General features: G+C 39.1%; 1 protein-coding gene across 1 annotated transcript in view; it reads right to left on the bottom strand.

Annotated features, from left to right (window-relative positions):
- The window catches only part of LOC126473829 (vacuolar protein sorting-associated protein 8 homolog), a 201,659-nt gene that overhangs the window by 61,310 nt on the left and 119,172 nt on the right, over window positions 1-21,177 (bottom strand). Inside the window, exons 14-15 of the mRNA XM_050101150.1 lie at window positions 19,269-19,419; window positions 10,412-10,656 (exon numbers count right to left, since the gene is read on the bottom strand). Of these exons, the coding sequence (XP_049957107.1) occupies window positions 10,412-10,656; window positions 19,269-19,419 (396 nt within the window). The remainder of the gene's footprint in view (window positions 1-10,411; window positions 10,657-19,268; window positions 19,420-21,177) is intronic.

The raw sequence follows: 21,177 nt of genomic DNA on the forward strand, positions 1-21,177 counted from the left end.
GCTGCCTGAAGTGAATAACTTGCTGACACAAATTGCAGTGAACTTATTTGGACAACATCCAGTGCTGCTTGGGTCTGACACTTTGTATCAATATGCAACCCATTATTTTCTAATAATTGACCCCCACAGAGATAATCGGCCAACAATGCACTATGGCAGTTCTAAAGGACACTAAAGAGACTTTCGGAAATTATATTTGTTTCCCTTTCTTTGGCAGCAGTGATGTTGAGTGCTCCCGTTGCTTGCTCGGCTGCTTAGAACTCAGTCACAACAATTAATACAGCATGCATCCATGGTGATCAGATGTTCAAAAAAGGTCATCACACTGGCCAAGCCATAACCTTTTTATGTTGTTATTCTTGTGGTGTGATTTTTGTTCAGGCATGAGAAACTACTAACTCTATCACATCTAGAAGCTTGCAAATGACCACTGTATTTGCTTTTGAGTTACTAGTTCCTCATTAGGATATGAATTAATGCTTTTCTCCTCATCATCCAATAACTTTGCCACACTGGAAATCACTATTCCATTAAGCCACAGAGTAATAATTGGAGATGCTGTTTTCATACAAGTCATCCAGCTCACCAAGCATTTCATTAAGTGTTTTTCTTTTCAAGAATGGGAAAGGAATCTATGCTCAAACCTCCATCATTTCAAGAGGGTGCACCATCTTTCAGTTTGTACTCTAGTGGAGTTCTGCATTTGATAATAAAAAGCTATCATCACCTGTTATATAATTACAGTCCTAACAGAAGATGATATTTTCTTCATAAACCGCAGTAATCAAATGCCTGGCACAACTTGCTACACAGTCAGTTCGTACATTTGAAAATGTTATGAAGCGACAACTGAGCTATTTATTTTATGTAAAAAATGAAATAAAACACTGCCATCTTGATAAGTCACTAATCACCCATAGATGTGAAACTCAGTGTCATTGAGGCACTTGAAATATGCAGACAGTTCTGAAAAGTCACAAAATATTCAGTATTCAGACCCAACAAGACTATAGAAAATTGTTCTCACAAGGGAACCTCCCCATAGCACCCCCCTCAGATTTAGTTATAAGTTGGCACAGTGGATAGGCCTTGAAAAACTGAACACAGATCAATCGAGAAAACAGGAAGAAGTTGTGTGGAACTATGAAAAAAATAAGCAAAATATAAAAACTGAGTAGTCCATGTGCAAGATATGCAACATCAAGGATAATGTAAGCTCAGGAGCGCCGTGGTCCTGTGGTTAGCGTGAGCAGCTGCGGAACGAGGGGTTCTTGGTTTGAGTCACCCTCGAATGGAAATTTTAATTTTTTATTTTCAGACAATTATCAAAGTTCAGGCACTCACACATAATCAACTTCGCTCTCCAAAATTCCAGGACATGTTCAGATTTGCTTGGACATATGCAGGATTTAACGGTCTAGACACGGAAAAATTTGAAAACGTTAAAAACATGTTTTGACAGAGCACAGGGAAAACTGTGCGACCGTGAAACTGTTGCATTCATTTGTTGCAGTTTATGTGACAAACTCTTATGCTTTCATCACTTTTTTGGGAGTGATCATCACATCCACAAGAAACCCTAAATCGGGAAAGGTAGAAGAATCTTTTTACCCATTTGCCAAGTGTACAAGTTAGGTGGGTCGACAACATATTTCTGTCATGTGACGCACATGCCGTCACCAGTGTCGTGTAGAATATATCAGACTTGTTTTCCTGTGGGGGAATCGGTTGACCTATGACCTTGCGATCAAATGTTTTCGGTTCCCATTGGAGTGGCACGTCCTTTCGTCTACAAATCGCACGGTTTTGCGGTGCGGTCACAACACACAGACATTAAACTTACTACAGTGAACAGAGACGTCAATGAACGAACGGACAGATCATAACTTTGCAAAAATAAAGTAAGTAAACTTTTCACTCGAGAGGAGAGTTGAACCAAGGACCTCTGGTTCCACAGCTGCTCACGCTAACCACGGGACCACAGCGCGCCTGTGCTCACATCATCCTTGATGATGACTATGTTGCCCATGGATTACTCAGTTTGTATATTTTGCTTATTTTTTCTTAGTTCCACACAACTTCTTCCTGTTTTCTCGATTGATTTGTGTTCAGTTTTTCAAGGCCTATCCACTGTTCCAAATTATAACTAAATCTGAGGGACGTGCAATGGGGAGGTTCCCTTGTCAGTACTAAACATGGACTGTCTTCTTATGTGGCAGCACAACAGGAACCATTTAGATGTACACAAATAATCCCCTGAATTGAAAAGATTGATGCAGTAGCAATATGTGTGAAATCTACACTACATTAAGAATTTTTAATATTCTGTACAGCACCATGAAACTCATTTGGAAAAGAACAGTGACTTTTAGAACTTTTACAAACAATAGCTTCAATATTCAGATTTTTTTCCTTACATGACAACTGCTACAAGCTGCATTTTCTCTGGTGTTTCAGTAGATATCTGCAATTATGTTTTTGAAATATGTAGATTGAGTAATCCAAATAAATACTGCCCAGTGTCAAAAGAAAATTTCAGTTTGTTTCTCATCACAAACAAAATATTTTTAAAAGAGAAACTTTATATGGTCATTCAACAGGTTGGTTCTGTTATATCCTAGCCAGTAATGCCACCCGAGCCCGCTGCCAAAAGGTTGGCAGCATCAAAGTCCGGACGCCATCCGCATAAGCAGCGCCAGCGAGACAGGAAATCGCCGCAAGTCTGCGCGCGCCACCGCTGGCTTCTGGTTTCTTAAGCGCTGGAGTCGCGAGCGCTAGGACAGTTCTGTATTCGCCGCTCAGTTGTATACTCGCCACCGAATTGTGTACTTGCTAGTCAGTTGTGTGTTCATCGCAGCAGAGTAGTTGTTTGTCGTCAGCCGACGCTGATCTAGCCGCTCCGACTCGAACTAGACAGATTTCTGTAGACACGGAGTTCACTACTGTGTTGCTGTATCTTCGTTAACAAAGATAAGTACCGACTTTTATTTAATCAGAGTGTTTGGGTTTTCCTCTTTCTGTTCACTGTTCCAGCGGACCGGTTGGCCTGCTACTAAAAGTGTGGCGGTGACTTCGTAAGCCGTTTCTACAGCGAATTGCTTGTCGCTACGAACGCCGCCACAAAAGGTTCCAAAGTAGTTTAGTGGGATATTCAGTTCTATAATACAGTATGTCTCAACAGGAGTAGCAAAATAAGAATAACAATCAGTAGACCAGCAGTGCCTCAGTAGAGCAACTGCCCAGTCATAGTGGAAAGATGGCACGGCACATCCTGGGACACAAAATATGACAAGGAAGGCAATATGACAGGAAGTTTCAAATCAGCACACACTACACTGCAGAATGAAAATTAATTCTGGAAAACATTCACCAGACTGCAGCTAAGCCATGTCTTGTGATACTCTTTCTTCCAGAAGTACTAGTCCTGCAAGGTATGCAGGACAACTTCTGTGAAGTTTTGGAATGTGGGAGAGAGGTATTGGTGGAAGTTTAGCTGTGAGGGTGGATCTTAAATTGTTCTTGGATATCTGTCAGTAGAGCACTTGCCTGAGAAAGGCAAAGGTTCCAAGTTTGAGTCCTGGTCTAGCTTCTAGTTGCAAGAAAGACATGGCAAATAACTATTTACCCAGCTTTTGGCATGTTTTGTTGTTATCAACTGCATTACAGACAGATCACGAGCAAGCCATACAGCCACAGTGCTAACACAGGTAGGACAATATAACTTCCACGAGTTTTTTGCAGAGTGTCCTAGAGTTTCCTTTGCCACATCACTAATATGATAGGATTTACTGGATTTTACTAAGTCCTGAGATCAACAAAAAAACCAGTTCCACTACCTTCTGGCACAGATAATATCTGTTATGATTTGTTCGTCATGCCATTTTTGTTCTAGTTGCTCCGACTTCAGGGCTGGCCTGCACTGTGCTTTCTGTCTGCTACCACCATGTTTTGCTATCATTGTTAAGACAAACTGATAAATATCACATTCAACTATTTTTGGTTCCAATCTATTGAATGGGCTCATAAAATTCCATTTTAAGAAACATTTTTATACCAAGAAACAAACTTAAGTATTCCTTTGACAATGGGCATTAATTGTTTGGCATAACTTAGTCCACACTAATCACAATATGAAATAAGAATTGAACCTGGAACATTTCATGTAACGTCTAGTCATCCAAAGTTCATCTGTATATACTGCCAGCAAAAGTCACATCTCCCTTGGCTCTCACCTATTTTGTTACTATATTTGTACCTAAATATAATATTGGTTACCTATTCCATATGTAGGAAAGTTTTTCCATTTATTTGGAAAAAGTAATGATTTTTTGCACAATACTAAAGTAGTGGTTCAAACAAACATATTAGAAAGCACTAAAAAAGCATAGACAGTTTCATCACAGATTTAAGTGAATTCAAAGCCTTATTAACAATCAAAAACTGAATGGAGCATAAGGAGAGCAATGCAAGAAACGGTCAATGAATTCAAAAGAAGAACATTTTGCCAACCAATCTGATGAAAAATCCTATGTAGTTATGTCTTCATAAAGTCAGTACATCAATCAAAATAATCTACTCTGCTGCTCAGTGATCATACTGATGCTGAAACAGAAGATAGCAGAGAAGTTCAAAGTACGTATTATATCAGCCAAGAACTATACTGTCTTCCAGGCAGGTGTTGTAGGTTGCCAGCTCTCCGGGAGGATGTGATTAACAGTTCACATCAACATAACTCACCAATCTGTTTACAAGCCTAGCCTTGCACAGCTCAGGCCATTTATGTCATAGTTTCAACACCTCCTCCATGGCGTCCAGCACTATCAGCCTCACTGATAGGCAGCATTACTATCATGGTAGAGTGCTGCAATCTGGACACTACTTTGTTACGCCACGTCTCATGCCCACCCAATGCCACTCCGATATCCCTCCGCTGGAGAGTATTTAGGCCACCATGCTGTGGCCAGTACACCGTCTGGGTGTCACGTTGGTCACACCAGCAACCCAGCGATCGGAGTCATCACCCTTGCTGTGAGCACCTGTTGCCAGCAATATGCAATGCAGGACCACAGTCCGCTGCTCCCAGGTGCCACGTCTTGCTGCGTGTCGTCCCACCAGTGGCTGCCATTGTCAAGCCATCACCACCTCCATCCACCGAGGCCTGAAGTTCCAGAAGCATTGCCATCTAGCTACATCCCCGACATCCACCATCACCCAACATCTGCCAACGCCCCATGTCCCAGAAGCATCATCATCCCACCAATAGTTACTGTCATCAAGCCATTGCCTCCAACACCTACTGATGCTCTATGTCCTTCAAGCCCTTCATCCTTAAGCACCATCAATCATCCTCGGCACCTTCTGTTCTGCCACTCAGTATGACTTGTGGAGTTTACTGTGTATGCACAACCCAGGCAACATTGAAAAATGACATATCTGTCTGTATTTATGGTTAGTGAATCTGACTTTTACTGATAATAAGCAGTTATTGTGGCACTCCCGCATTTTGTTGGTAATCTGCAGCACACATTGGTCACTGGCACAAAATTTTGAATTATGTCTTCCGAAACTATTTCACTGTAGATCATAATATGGTTCATTCTTTCAGTCACCGCATGGACACTGAAATGAAACATTAAAGTTCGACATCGTGGATCAGAAAAGCAACTAAAATTTTTCAGTTGAGGAAATGCAAATGGATTGGCTGATGTACTTGGACCATTTTATGTAGATTATTAAAAGAACTTACTCCCCTTCTAAAAGTAGTTTATACTTGGTAGGTCACTGGAAAAGTGAAAGGATCCAACTGCGTGGAGGGAGATGCAGGTGATTTTGTTTTTTTTAGATGGAATGTCTGGCAGATGTACATTATTGTATTATTTGAAACATGAATTGGTTAATCAATGTGTGTTCTCTCTCAGCAGATAAACAGAGGAATCTGCAACAATGGGCAATTTTGGGGGGGAAGTGGGGGAGGGAAGAGAATGTCCTCGTGTGTTAGTATAGTCAATTACTAGATTTGTCCCACACTGTTACCCATAATTAAAAACTTATTTATGAATAAATGTTAATGCTAAGACTTACTATCCACATGTATATGCCACTTCAAAAATTCTCTCGAGACTCTCTGTATTATATACAATTTAAAATGTGTAGCTTATGCCTTTGTCCTCATCCAACTCTTCCCCCCCCCCCCCCCCCCCCCCCCCTCTCTCTCTCTCTCTCTCTCTCTCTCTCTCTCTCTCTCTCTCTCTCTCTCTCTCTGTGTGTGTGTGTGTGTGTGTGTGTGTGTGTGTGTGTGTCAATGTTTTCATGTTGTATTTTACATGTATGTGTACTGTGATAAACTATTTATATTAAACATATAGAGCCTAGGTGCTAATTTAGGGCATACTCATCTCCACTCCAAATTTCATCCAAATCCATTCAGCCATTTCAGCGTAAAGTAGTGCAGTTTGCACTGTGTTTATTGTGATAAAAAAGACAATAAAGAAAGAACTCACAAAGGCAACTATGGCTAAAAAAGTATCTAAATAACAGAGGTACTTTACCGCGAGATATGCAAAATGATGGCAATGTTTTGTTTGAAAATTCCACATGAACGTCACAGCAAGATTTTGAATTTTTGGTTATGAAACAGAAACATGTATCTCTACGGAAGATACTGTTACACGAAATGCAATTTCTGTAGAGATGCAAGTGGCAATAACATTCCATTACCTGCATCTGGCAATTCATATACTAGTCTGAGCTATTTGTTTCGCGTCTCAAAATAAAGCATTTCAGTGGTTATTTCTGAAACTGCAAAGCACGTAAGGGGTAGTCTTAGTGATTATGTGAAGTTTAGGTAGCATTCATAAGTTTTTTATTTTATACAGATATTGTTTGCAAAGTTAAAACACAGAATGAGACTGGTCCTGAAGATTCGAGGGTTTGGCAGTTGGCGTGTCAAAGGCGCTGTGATGCTGAGACGATCCATCTTGTTCCAAATTTTTCTGCATACAAGCAGTGCAGTTGAAGTTCATTTATTGAAATGAAAAATAGACTTGAAAATGTCAGAATTTGTAACTGATTTCTCTGATCAGTCAGTGTTAGATTCATGGCACTAAATCCACGTTCACATTCAGTGGTAAATGTAGATATAATTTCAATTGCTTTCACAAGTTCTTTTCACAGAAGTTGGCGTGTATTGAGGATTTTCTTTATAAAATCTTTCGAAAATCTTTTGACTAGTGAAGCACATGTGCTTTCACTTAATTTAAAATCTACCTTCTTACATAAGTGAGGAATTGACATGTCACCATAAAACACAAGTTCATATCCGTCTCACGGCTATGCTTCTGAATTTAAAATGGCTGCAAATGAAAAGAAATACAAGTCTTCAAAGCAGTTTTTTTATATTGTCTAGCAAAGACTGGAAACAGTTCTTCCTAAATATCTTAAATTTATTACATTCATCGCAAGAAGATTCTTTAATTAATACTTCTTTGAATGTGTGCTTTTCCTCCAACTCTTTTACAATTATCCTCATTTGCACTTTGCATGATCACAAATTTTATCATTTAGTTCTTTTGTATTATCAGCAGAAACACCAACTAAAAATGCATTTTCTATATGCACACATTCCATGCTTTCCACCATAAGTTCACAAACTTCAGAACACACTGTGAATATTGCAAAGTTTTAGTCATTTACAGATAGCTACACAGCTTAATCTTTTGTTAGTTTTGAAAATGCGATAATGCTACACAATTACCTATTACAATTTCAAGCCTACTGTTACTCCCATCCCTACCTTCGCAATTCTCACAGTTTTCAGTCCCCAAAGATTCACTATTTCTTCCTGTTGGCATCATCATCATCATTTTGTTTCTCAAATCCACCGTCTGTTTTATCTCCTTTAGCACCACTGTTAGTATGTGTTTGCACATGTACCTAGTAATGCACTGTTCTTAAGGTATGGTGAAATTTTGCTTTGCTAGAAAGCCATGCTGAAATTCCATAGTTCTTACAGGTTGAAATTCCATAGTTCTCACAGGCCTGCACGCACTCAGCTCACTAACAATGCTACTGAAGCGGGAACTTGCGGAGATCGCCGTATCTTTTGTGGATGCGAGAGAACAACCGAACAGCACCAATTAATTTCACATTCGTGATACTGGGGAAGCTGTGTTAAGCTTGACCCATGTGGTCCACGACTAGCAAGGCCAGACTGCTGAATCCCATCTGCTGTGTATTCTTGCTCAGTTTGGACTGCTTTGTGCTTCTGTCCAGTACAAATTCGTCCATGCTGCACTGTTGCCAAAATCTGGTCTAATTTAAATGTGGCTGCAGGTACCGCGGTTGCCCGCCTTGTGCTGGGACCCGTGGGTGAATTTCAGCTCTGCTGCTCAGGCACCTCTGTGGTATGGCTGCCACACTACTTGTCTTGCAAGCACGCACGTAATGAATGGTGGACCTTACATGAAATCAACAATGACAGCATGAAAATGACAATTCAGTTTGAAATGATTTGAGGTGCTTAAGGACATTAGGCTTTTTCCAAAATTAATGAGCAAACATGTTAACAGTAATAATGTGTCAATATTTTCTGTCTACGGGTCCACAAATTTAAATTAAATGTTGGGGGTTTTATGTACGAGTGGAAAATAAACATCCTTGGATCGGATAGGTAATTTCAAATCAGAAAGGGGGAGGGGGGGATGGAAATCACCCCCCCTCAGCCCTCCCTCCAAATTGCACACTGATCTGCACATAAAAAAAGCCTTACCATGTTGATTGCACGGATTACCACATGGCGTAAAGACTATTTAAAAATTGATCAAAATGATCAAAGAGTATCTCAGATCAGCAAAGGGCAAAGAGGGCTCACTAACAATGTCGGGAATATACCACATACCCTGAACTTAAGACTTTCCTACATGTTGAAATGATTGTATGATCTATCATCAAACATAGACAGTAATGCAGGTTGGGATGGGTGGGGAAATTGGACATGATGGAGCACACACTGTAAGACACCAACCACATAATAGAATTTGCCGACATGGAAGTTCTTGCTGTGGAGAAGAGCTACCGAGCACATGTGTTCAGCGAAGCTACAGATATCCACAAACATGGTAACAGCTTTAACAAGAAAGAGGAAAGAACCAAGATGAATGGATCCTGATTCCAGTGCTGCAGCAAACAATCGTTGCAGGTAACAAGGCGAGCACCACTACGATAATAACCAGCGAAATGCCCCTCAGACATTGGTGCAACAGGTACATATAATCTGCCGCTGTGAGTTCGACTCCTGTCCGCCACCAGCAATGGAGAGGGAAGCTTTGACAAGCCAGCCACTTGTGGTCGTGAAACATCAGAAAAATCATCAAACATTGGCAAAAGAACCCGAGAATAAGCCAATAGGCAGTTTGTCATATTTAAACTCCAGTGGAAGACACTAGGATCATGGAGAGGTTACCCACAAAAATTCTGAGAGTGTACGTTCCAAGAAGTCTGGAAACATATTTCCTCCCACGTCTCTCAAAATGATTAGAATTCAAAAGTCACAAAAATATAGAGATCATACAGAGGTTTACTGTTGGCTGGCTGCCCTTCCCAGTACCATTTATGGACACAACGGGGACGAGGGGAAATGATGGTGGCACTGGAAATACTTTTCATCACATTGCACAGTTTAGACGTAGATGAATATTTTTCCAAGTGTGTTACATGAGACGGCTATACTGTTATCACTGTTAATAATGCCATTCAGTATAACTTTTGTATTTATTTTTTCATTTCTTTATTTTTACATATTTGGTATTATTTACGAGGGCTGTTCAAAAAGCAGCTGCGCTGATCTAATTTGCTGATTCATTATGAATGTAGATTAATGTAAGATATGAACTGATAAAGACAGTACATTAAAAATCATATAATTTAACAGCATTCTTTTTAGGAAAAGGACAATGGTAAATTTGGCATGGAATATAAACAACAGAAGCAGTAAAAGTTACACCTCATCTTGCACTTTTGATAACAAGCTGTCAACAGGAACATAAAAAAGATCTCAATCTTGTTAATGTGACTGTTGAGCACTCAATGCCTCTGCTAAACTGTGAGTGATTACCTTTACTTTTTCCATTGCTTTTAGGAAATTGAAGACAATACATTTAGTGAGTGACGTATGTAGGTGAATTGCCAGAATGAATCTTTCACTTTGCAGCACAATGTGCACTGATTTGGGACTTCTTGGCAGATTAAAACTTTGTGTAGCACCAGGATTTGAATCTGGAGCATATCTGTGGACGGTGAATGTCCGGATTAATGTGATGGTCCGGCATACAGTTTTAATCTGCCAGGAAACTGGGTACATGGGTGATGTGGATAAGCAGTTAGGGATGCCTGTGAACAATGGCACAATACTTACAAGTATGCTTTGTGAGCAAGAGTGAGAAGGCGGTCTTGGTCGTAATGTTGCAGACCACCAGCTCTTATTAGCTCCAGCAGGGCCTGTTGGCGCTCCTCATGGTGGCCTGTGCTTGGTGAGCCACTGCCTTCAGTCAGGAACTCAACCACCTGTTCAAAGAGCTGCCGCTCCACGTGCAGCAGACCACACCACGGCCGGGCCAGCTGACGTGCCAGGAATGTGAACAGAGAACCGACCTGGCTTGGCTGCAACCCAATCAGTCCTGTTATTAAAATGTAATTTTAATGGCTATCCAAATTTTAAATATTGCATGTACATAAGTCAGGTAGTGACTCTGGAAAAAAAACTATCCAAACTGAAAAATATTAAAAATTCCCCACTTTAATGCGTGCTGGACAAGAACTTGGACCCTTACACCAGTCTTTAGCAGATAGTGTTTGCCAAATGTACTGCTCACAGAGACTAAAGGCATTTGATCCTTAATAACAACAGTATACCTGTTCTTTCTGAACTGCTGGTCCCACTGCATTGTGGGAGAGGCTTTGAATAAATGTAGAAAAGCTGGTGGTAGATGCTCAAGTAGCATAACTGAAGATATATTGGTCACAAAAAGCAAGTATCAGGATTTTAGTCCTTGTCTGGCACATTTTTCTGGGTTTGTATCCCAGTTAATACTGTCGTTTTCTTTCCACTATATTTTGAGACCTTCCCCAGTTGCCTCTGCTAGAAATTGAGTGCACACTTCATTGGTACGAGGGGCATTTGGAAAGTCCGTGCAAAAATAAAAACTACTAATGTGTTTGGGGCAAACCTTTTTTATTTTTTGACAGTCTCCTTTTAGACTTATACACTTCGTGCAACACTGTTCTAATTTTTTGATCTCTTCCGAATAATAGGAATTGTCCAAGTCTGCAAAATAGCTATTAGTTGCTGCAATCCCCTCCTTGTTTGAATAAAATCTTTGTCCCGCCATCCATTTCTTCAAATTGGGGAACAAATAGTAGTCCAAGGGAGCCAAGTCTGGAGAATAGGGGGATGTGAAACGAGTTGGAATCCTACTTCCATTAATTTTGCGACCACAACTGCTGATGTGTGTGCTGGTGCATTGTCGTGATAGAAAAGGACTTTTTCGCGTCCAATCGCCGGCGTTTTTCTTGTAGCTCGGTTTTCAAACGGTCCAATTACGATGAATAATATGCACCTGTAATAGTTTTACCCTTTCCTAGATAGTCGATGAGGATTATCCCTTGCGCATCCCAAAAGACAGTCGCCATAACCTTTCCAGTCTAAGGACTGGTCTTCGCCTGTTTTGGTGCAGATTCGTCCTTGGTAACTCATTGTTTAGATTGTGTTTTGGCCTCAGGAGTATAGTAATGCATGCATGTTTCACCCACAGTGACAAAACGACGCTTAAAGTACTGTGGATCCTTCCTGAACAGCTGCAAACCATCCTTGCAACACTTCACATGATTCCGTTTTTGGTCAAGCGTGAGCAATCACTGAACCCATCTTGTGGATAGCTTTCTCATGTCCAAATGTTTATGCAAAATATAATGTACCCGTTCATTCGAGATGCCCGCAGCACTAGCGATCTCATGCACCTTAACTCTTCTGTCATCCAGCACCATATCATGGATTTTATCAATGATTTCTGGAGTCATAACATCCACAGGGTATCCAGAACATTCAGCATCACTTGTGCCCATATGACCACTCCGAAAATTTTGAAACCACTTATAAACTATTCTAATCGAAGGTGCAGAGTCACCGTAAATTTATCAAGCTTCTCTTTAGTCTCCCAAGGAGTTTTGCCTTTCATAAAGTAATGTTTAATCACCAAACAAAATTCTTCTTCATCCATTTTTGACAATCACTCGACTTCCCTGATTCACGCAAATGCCAAACACAAAGAAATAGACCAATATGGCTGAAACTTTGTGTGTCATCTTTCCAAAGATGCTACTATCTAAAAATGACCTTGATACGCGTCAGTGGTGCCATCTCTCGGACTTTGCACGGACTTTTCAAACGCCCTTCGTAACTGTTTGAGCTCCAACTGAACTGCAAAAAGAGACATGCTGTATGCCACTCTAGCAATTGCAGCCTCACACCTTCAAAGAATGAAGCAGTTCCAAGTCTGACAATTTGAGGAGAGACACCATCTTATCTGTGTTGTGTCCCAGCTGAAAACTCAGAAATAATCTATTTCACCAATAAAGCGTGAAGGATTATCATTTCACTCGAGGGGAGGAGATAATTTGTAACATATATGCTCTTCACAGCTACACTGCTACTGTGAAAGTTGACATTTATTACGAGGTGCCAGGATGAATATATCATATCTACATTCACAAAAACAGAGTATGACATCAATATTTTGGCAATGAACAGTAAAAAAGTTATATCAGCCTGGTGCTAGAATTGGAACTGCACAACAGATAAGATCATGTGTCTCCTCCACTCACCATACTTGGAATGTGACAACATTAGACCAATTTATTCTTTGTCAGTCAAACAAATGCCAGTAATTCATGCAGTGTGTCCTATTCACAACTTGCTTAGAGTCCAGAAAATGAGCATGTCACACCTGACAAGGACAAATAGTGAAGTTTTAAAAATATCATGCAAGAAAAATAACAATGTGCTCAGCTCCAAAACCCAAAAGCTTCCTAATCATCACTTTCACTAAGAAAGCCAGAAAGATCATTGATTTAACTTGACACATATAATAAATGCGATGTATAAGTTACAAATATTAGAAGATTTCTCGTTCCACATTCTTCATTGTCACACAAACTCTTCAAGGAATGCCACAGTGAAAGGCAAAGATTATACTGTATGTCACTATCATTCCATTTTACCATCCCCTCTCTCTGTCCTATTCTTCTCATGAAAGGTGTACTGGAAAAACAATGGTTTAGGCACTTATGACATTACAATACCACCACCACCAAGAACAACTGTTAGATAGCTACTGCGTAAGTTCTAATTTCTCTTACTTTACCCCCTTTTTCATTTTGTGGGACTTGTAAGTGGGAGAAAATAATGCGTCATTAGTCTCTTATCATAAGGCATGATCTTCAAAGTATTAAAATGAATTCATTATGAATTTTCTCTGTGTCCTCTACTTTTATTACCCCGTAAAGGTCCCAGAATGATGAGCAGTGCTCAAGTACAGTACAATGGATGAATTTTAAGCTAATTCTTTGGGATTTTCTAGACAAAGTTAATCTGGCATTTGCTTTTCTGGCATAATTTTCATGGAGTTGTTTCACATTAAAACGATTCAGACACATACATCTCAACTTTTGCAGTAGAGGCTGGTTACAGTACTTCATCAACAACAGTTCGACATGCAAGTCGCCGAAGTGGCGTCAAATCTAAAGACTTGCAACTGGCAAATGGTCTACCCGACGGGAGGTCCTAGTCACACGACATTTCATCAACAACAGTGTAATGGAAATAATAACTGGTCCTTATGCATATTTATGAGCAATATTACATATGTGTATGGTGCGGGTTAGCTGTTAGAATCTGCAACAAGTTATGTTCATTTGAAAGTATTCCTATAATTTTATAAAATTTAGTAGTGTTTTGACACCCTCCACAAAAACAGCATACTCCATGATGCCTCTTATAACTTCCAATTTTATTCACTAGCTCATTTAAGGTATATTTACCCAGGGAAGTGATAGTTTTAACTAACTGATGCTGCCTTCCTTACTTTTGGTAGGCACTTAATTCAGTTCTGCAATGCAGTTCAGTGAGCAAAATATGAGCTTACCAAGTATCAAACCAGATTTGTGACTGGATTCAGACCCTTACTTGCAGACAGAACTCAACACATCACTCTTTAAAGCATAAATTGACACATGCAAAGTTAATTTTGGGAGCACCCCGAGGTATTGTTGGAGGCCCAGTGCTGTTGGGAATATATATAAATAATCTATCTAAAAACAAAGATGATGTAATTTACCAAACGAAAGCGTTGGCATGTTGATAGACACACAAAGAAACACAAACAAACACAAACACACACACAAAATTTAAGCTTTCGCAACCAACGGTTGCTTCATCAGGAAAGAGGGAAGGAGAGGGAAAGACGAAAGGATATGGGATTTAAGGGAGAGGGTAAGGAGTCATTCCAATCCTGGGAGCGGAAACACTTACCTTAGGGGGAAAAATGGACAGGTATATACTTGCACACACACACATATCCATCCGCGCATATACAGACACAAGCAGACATTTGTAAAGGCAAGATGGATGTGTGTGTGTGTGTGTGTGTGTGGGCGCGCGCACAAGTGTATGCCCGTTATTTTTTCCCCCCTAAGGTAAGTCTTTCCACTCCCGGGATTGGAATGACTCCATACCTTCTCCCTTAAAACCCACATCCTTTCGTCTTTCCCTCTCCTTCCCTCTTTCCTGATGAAGTAACCGTTGGTTGCGAAAGCTTGAATTTTGTGTGTGTGTTTGTATTTGTTTGTGTGTCTATCAACATGCCAACGCTTTCGTTTGGTAAGTTACATCATCTTTGTTTTTAGATATATTTTTCCAACGTGGAATGTTTCTCTCTATTATATTTATATAAATAATCTAGTAGATAAAATTAGATGCTCCAAGAGGTCTTTCACAGACAATGTTGTTGTTTACAGCAAGGCTGCAACACAACAAAGACTGTGCTAAAATATAGGAAGAACTGCAAAGGATGGATAATTAGTGTCATTGACCATGAAAATGAAAACATAATGTACTGCACATAAACAGGTAAATAATTTGATTATGATTTGATTACATTGTTGGCAACAAATCACTGGAAAGACTAGCAATCACAAACTATCTAGGCATAGTTGTATGGAGCGGCCTAAAGTGGAATGAGCATATAAAACTAGCTGGAGAAAATGCAGATGCCAATCAGTCACTGGAAGAATATTCAAGAACTGCAAATTACCCAGCAAAACAGTGGCTTTCAAAACATTTATGTGACTGATTCTTCAGTGTGCTCTTCAGTCCAGGTCCCTTTATCAGGTTGCATTAATAGAAGAGACAGAAAAGTTTCAATGAGTAGTGGGATGTTTCATTATGGGTTCATTTAATAAGAACAACAGCATAATGGAAACACTCAACAAACTCTAGTGGCTGAGGCTACAAGAGAAATTTTGTAGATAACTAATAGATCTACTATTGAAATTGTATGAGCAAGTTCCACATATATCTCATAAAATGACCAAAATGAGAAAAATGGAGCAATTTGAGCTCCTATGGAGATCTATCTGCTGTGTCGTATGCATGCACAAAACACAGCCAGGGCAAAAGCACCACAGGCGCAAAGATGCAAACTGCTGACAGTGCAACACAGACTTGCCACTTGCCACCTGCGCAAGTTCCACCAGTGCCACGGGCGGCGTTGAGGATGAAGATATCGACTTCACCTCGGCCAACTGCTGGTCGAGTACAATCCACCAACGACTGGACGACAATGGATAGAAGCCTACTTGCAAGGTAGAAGAGCTGCTCTCACCTACTTGGTTAGAGATCATTGTCCAGGGCTGACTTAGACAGGGAACACCATTTAGTGATCTCTTAGAAGTGAACAGACAGTTGTTGCAAATTGCATTTGCTGTGGACTGTGAAGTTTACCTATGATTATTTGCACTTAGCCATAAAGGGCCTTTTTTTGTGTTTTATTACATGCAGCACTGTAGACTTCATTATTCGACAAGTCAATAAAATAAATAAGCTTTTTTAACTCATTAGTGTAACTTTATAACTAGTTCATTGGAGTGTTGTAGAACCTTTGTTCTCCTACACTGTTACCTGACCCTGGGGGACAGTTCTGTAATAGTGGCAGGGAGAAATTGTCTTAGCAGCATACTGCATCAGAAGTCGTTTCATGAGCTCACAAATTTGGCCTACCGTAACAACAACAGCAACTCTACCTCCACAGCAGTAGCAGCGAGACCTTTACATAACACAAAACAGGCAACGAGGGTTTACAAATTTACCATTACTTGTTCTTCCAACACAAGATTTGCAAATGTAACAGAGATGCAGGAAATGAAAGGGTACTGTACCTCCCCCCTCCCCTCCCACCACATGGTGTGAGGTAGCTTGCAGAGTCCAAATGTAGATGTATAATTTGTGTCTTTGGTTGACAAATAACAGTGAAGTTTGAAACTCCAGACATCTCTTACAACATTTACAACAGTAAGAACCAATTTTAAACTGTCCAGTAGATTTACTGTTTGCTTATTATGTTAATACACAGAGATACAGACATAAAGACAACTTGTGTACTGCTGTGAAAGATGCAAATAAGGAAAGTAACAATTGAATATTTTACATGGTGAATATGTTTTATTCTGATATGTATAACTTTTGTTCAAAATATTAAGAAAAGATAAATTATTACTCACTCTAAAGATGACACGTTGAGTTGCAGACAGGCACAATGAAAAACTGTTACATATTTAGCTTGTGACTAGCGATCTTGAAATTTCAACCTTAAGTTTCCATTGTTTGATTTTGTTCAAAATATTAAATTATACATGCTAGGTGAGCCTCAAATGTAAAGGCTGTTTGACACAAAATATGACCAACTGCAGTGAACATCCTGTGCCTGTACAGTAGCATGCCCTTCCTTTTTAGGGTTCTGTACATCAGTCGATAAAAATGGAACCCTTATAGGATCACTTCGTTGTTTGTCTGTGTGCCTGATTGTTAACAACCCTTTTTCTCAGGATCGGGTAGATGTCCCACTTTGGAATTTATGTCACATACTAATGTCCACAGACCCTTGATGGTGCAAAAATTTAAGTTTCGTAGTCAATGCAATCAAAAGATACAGCCACTTATGTTACAAATTCCGATACTTGCAGACTCATTCATTAAAACTTATAGGGTACATTCCGTGACCTAGAATCGTGAAACGTGGCAGGAGCACGGTTTCACAGTACAAGTAAAAAAATAAATTTGAAAATTGTTAATTTATAATTATGTCACATGAAGAAACGTTTTAATCAGTTGTTATCTGACTGTCTGTCCATCTGTTAAGATCACTTTTTCCCAGGAATGGATAGAGGTATCAAGTTGAAATTTATGTTGCATACTAAGGTCAGTTGTCCCTCAGCGATGTGAAAAATTTAAGCTTAGAAGTCAATGCAATTAAAAGATACAATCATTTATGTCACACGTTTTGATACTCACACACTATATGGTACAACCTGTTGAACTAGAATCATGAAATTTGGCAAGAAGCACAGTACAAGCAAAGGGAAAAAAAATTGAAAATTGTTACACTCCCAGGATCAATATATTACCAGTATTGATATTGCTAACAAGTAAAAATTATCGAGATTCTTGATTCTCGGTGTGGATGAACTATCTATACACATAATTAAATTTGTGCAGAACCCTCAGTGCAAGAGTGCTACTTGCACCTGACAAATGTTTTGTGTGTGCAACTGAAGTTATTTGTATTACCTGGTATTGTTACTTTCTTTCTGTGTGCCAGAGTGGCTGCAAAAATACAGTGGTCTGAATCCCCAATTCAAAGAGATGTAGTGTGAATGTAAATTACAATGAACTGAGTGACACTTGAGCACCTTCACCAATTGGAGAAGTAGATCAAAGTAAAGCAATTGCATCATGCATTTACAGAAAGTTTGACAACTGTGCAATGTGGGGAGAGCAGTGGCATGCCTAGCACACATGAGATGAAATGTATGTATGTAGTACGTAAATGGGTACAGGAAAAATTGCTGGACAAATATTAACATTCCAATGGTGTTTCCAAAAGGTGACCTAAACAAGAGTGTGCCTAACTGTTACCAATATATGAATTGTTTGTGCAAGTGCACGTTCAGAACTGAAAAGAGTTGAGATGCTCACAAAAAATAAGCAATGATACTTACACATTACATTACTGCTTTTTACAAGTCCAAACAGCGAACTAGCTTCAGGTGTCCCTCACTGTGATAAAAGCTAAAGTAGTTCACAGAAATACAATATTCTAGGAAAATGAAAAAGCTGCATTATAGGAATAGAATGTGGTGTGAACTTTGTAAACTTTACCCAGCAAAGAACATGAGTAATACCTGAGGTGTACTGTAGAAGACATACAAAACTGAGGCATGACATTCAGACACGAAAATCAGAGAAGTTGATAAGAGGAACTGCTCTCATTAAAAAAAAAATTCACACTTGCACTAATCAGATGGTTTGGAATTTCAGGAGAGAAATTTATGGACCCTTTCCTCCTTGCAAACCAATCTCATATTCAGCAACTGTCACTTTCTCATTTCAGGAAAAAAGTTGCTTCTCAAAATTTTGAAGATGTGCAGTGTTGAAATTGGTACTTTGGAACTGTCTGAGAACATTTCCGTGGAGAAATTTAATGTGAAACTGTGATAAAAATGAGATGAAATGTATGTATGTAGTACGTAAATCCTAAAATGCACCTTTGATTTGCATTTTTGAGATCTTTTTTGTTTTTTAATAAAATAGCCTTTATTTTTTGAGATTCTACTTTGCACAATGTTGTCTGATAAATATATCAACAAGAACCCTGTTGCTCTTGGACGAAACTTACGCTATAAAGAGTTCGCATTTTTTCCCCCCACAATATAGCGATATCCAATTCAAAAACCACACTAAAAAAGAATGTAAGTAAGGTGGTGATAGCTGCTACAAGTGCAGTAAGGTTAACACTTTATCTTTCATTGTGTCTATAAATAATTAACTAACTCAAAATCTTAATTTCAAATGAGATCAGTGTTGGCTCATTCCCAATTTATTAATGGAAGAAATAAAATGAAAAGATGATCACAATGATATCAGTTAATAGCTGTCCACTTACCGTGAAACCCTCGCCCTGCACCATTATAAGCAACAATATATCAACAAGCCGTTGCACTTGTCTCATCCCCACCTCAGACAGAAACTCTGGCTCTTCAAATGCTAGTGCAAGCACATTTAAAAACTCACGAGTATCAAAATGTAGAAGGACCCTGTGGATTAAAATACCACACATTACTAATAAGTATGAGTTGTATTGAAAACAGAGATGAATCCATTAAAGTACCAAAAAACATTGCCTTGAAAAGGTGCAATGAATTTGCAATTTACCTATCTCCATTAAATAGCAGAGAAAAATACATTTTAACGTCTTTAGCTTTAATTACAATATCTACAAAATTTAATCACATTTCATTAACTACTTCCAGCCTTGAACATTAATAGCACATTGCCCCTACTGTTGTTCAGAAAATTAATTATTTATTAGAGCAGTAAACAGAATAATTACATCCCTCTTGCATAGTGGTGACAGTACTTCTGAAACAGCAAAGTCTGCCAACTGCTGCTATGCTAAATATACTGCATGCAAATAGAAAGACGTGAAGAGAGCAGTGCAAGCGGAAACTGAGAGTCACTGTCTATCACTGCTGTGAGTGCCAAAGGCCTAGTTTGAAGCCAAATGATCTGATTTTACACTTGATTGTGGAGCAGTTAATGGATGAAAAGAACACATCACTATCAGATTATGTACCTACAATGATTTCAGTAAACCTACTGTATATAACAAAGTGAAACAAACTGATGGTAGTTTCATGTGGATTAAAAGAAGGTGCACTAGTAAGAGATGTTTAATTTGCACAACAGAATAATAACTAATTCTCACTGAATGGTGAAGGTCTGTCTCCTCCAATATTAGCCATTTTCAGTTTCCGAGAACAACACTAAACACTTACGAAAATTACAGGAATGACAGAGAGTGATATGACACTATACTGCTTGGGGAATTTTTCAATGTCATTCTCTGCAAGATCTGTGCATTGAGTGTGGTGTCAGTTTCAAAAATAAAGGGTCCCATACTTATGATAGTTCAGATTCCACATCACATCACAAACTATTCACCAAGGAAAGGTTTTTTCAGGTATTTTTCTAACAAGGAAGGGTACCCAACTGTTGTAACACACTTTTTGAATCTATATAGTACGTTGAACAGCCAATATCAAAATACACATACCATTCAAATTACAGCCGGCGAGCAAATTATTTTGATAACATTTAAATCATGGAAATAAACAACGTTATACACCTATGGTAGTTCAAATGCAGTAGACATGAAAGTCAATAGTTCATTGTCTAGATATAAACATATTTTACAGTGAGCACATCACAGGAAGAAAAGCTGAACCCAGCCATCTTTGGAATCTCCTCCTTCTAAATCACTCTCGAAACAGTATTTGGAAGGTGTCTGAAATGATCACAGATGTTCATCAGTGTAACCACATTTTAAGAATGCAAAGCGGATAAATTGTTTGAATCTATTTGCTAGAAACTGGATGTGCACAAAAAAACTAAATGTGAAGAAATTATTCTCTTTGCCACACTTTAACTGCAGACAATAACATTATCCTACCTGTGATGAACAGTGCTATACTTCTGAACGGACAGAAAACGAAGATGTCCACTGGGTGCACCAATCCAGTACGTTCTGCAGTGATCAGTTTCTTGTGAAATTCAACATCTGCTGGAACTGTCTCAGTATGTAAAGCATCATCTTTATTTGCTGTCCAAGAATCAACCAAAAGAAGAATTCAATCTCTGCTATCCAAATCTGGCTGTAACACCTGTTCCAGGAACACTTTCAAATTCCATTTTGTCAGGTTTGGTGATTTGCTGGCACATGCTTTCACACTGTGTAATTCAAGTGTCACACTTGTTGGAATTTTCACACTTGTTTCCAAGACAAGAACATACAT

The sequence above is a fragment of the Schistocerca serialis genome, chromosome 4, assembly GCF_023864345.2.
Source record: "Schistocerca serialis cubense isolate TAMUIC-IGC-003099 chromosome 4, iqSchSeri2.2, whole genome shotgun sequence".
Lineage (NCBI taxonomy): Eukaryota > Metazoa > Arthropoda > Insecta > Orthoptera > Acrididae > Schistocerca > Schistocerca serialis.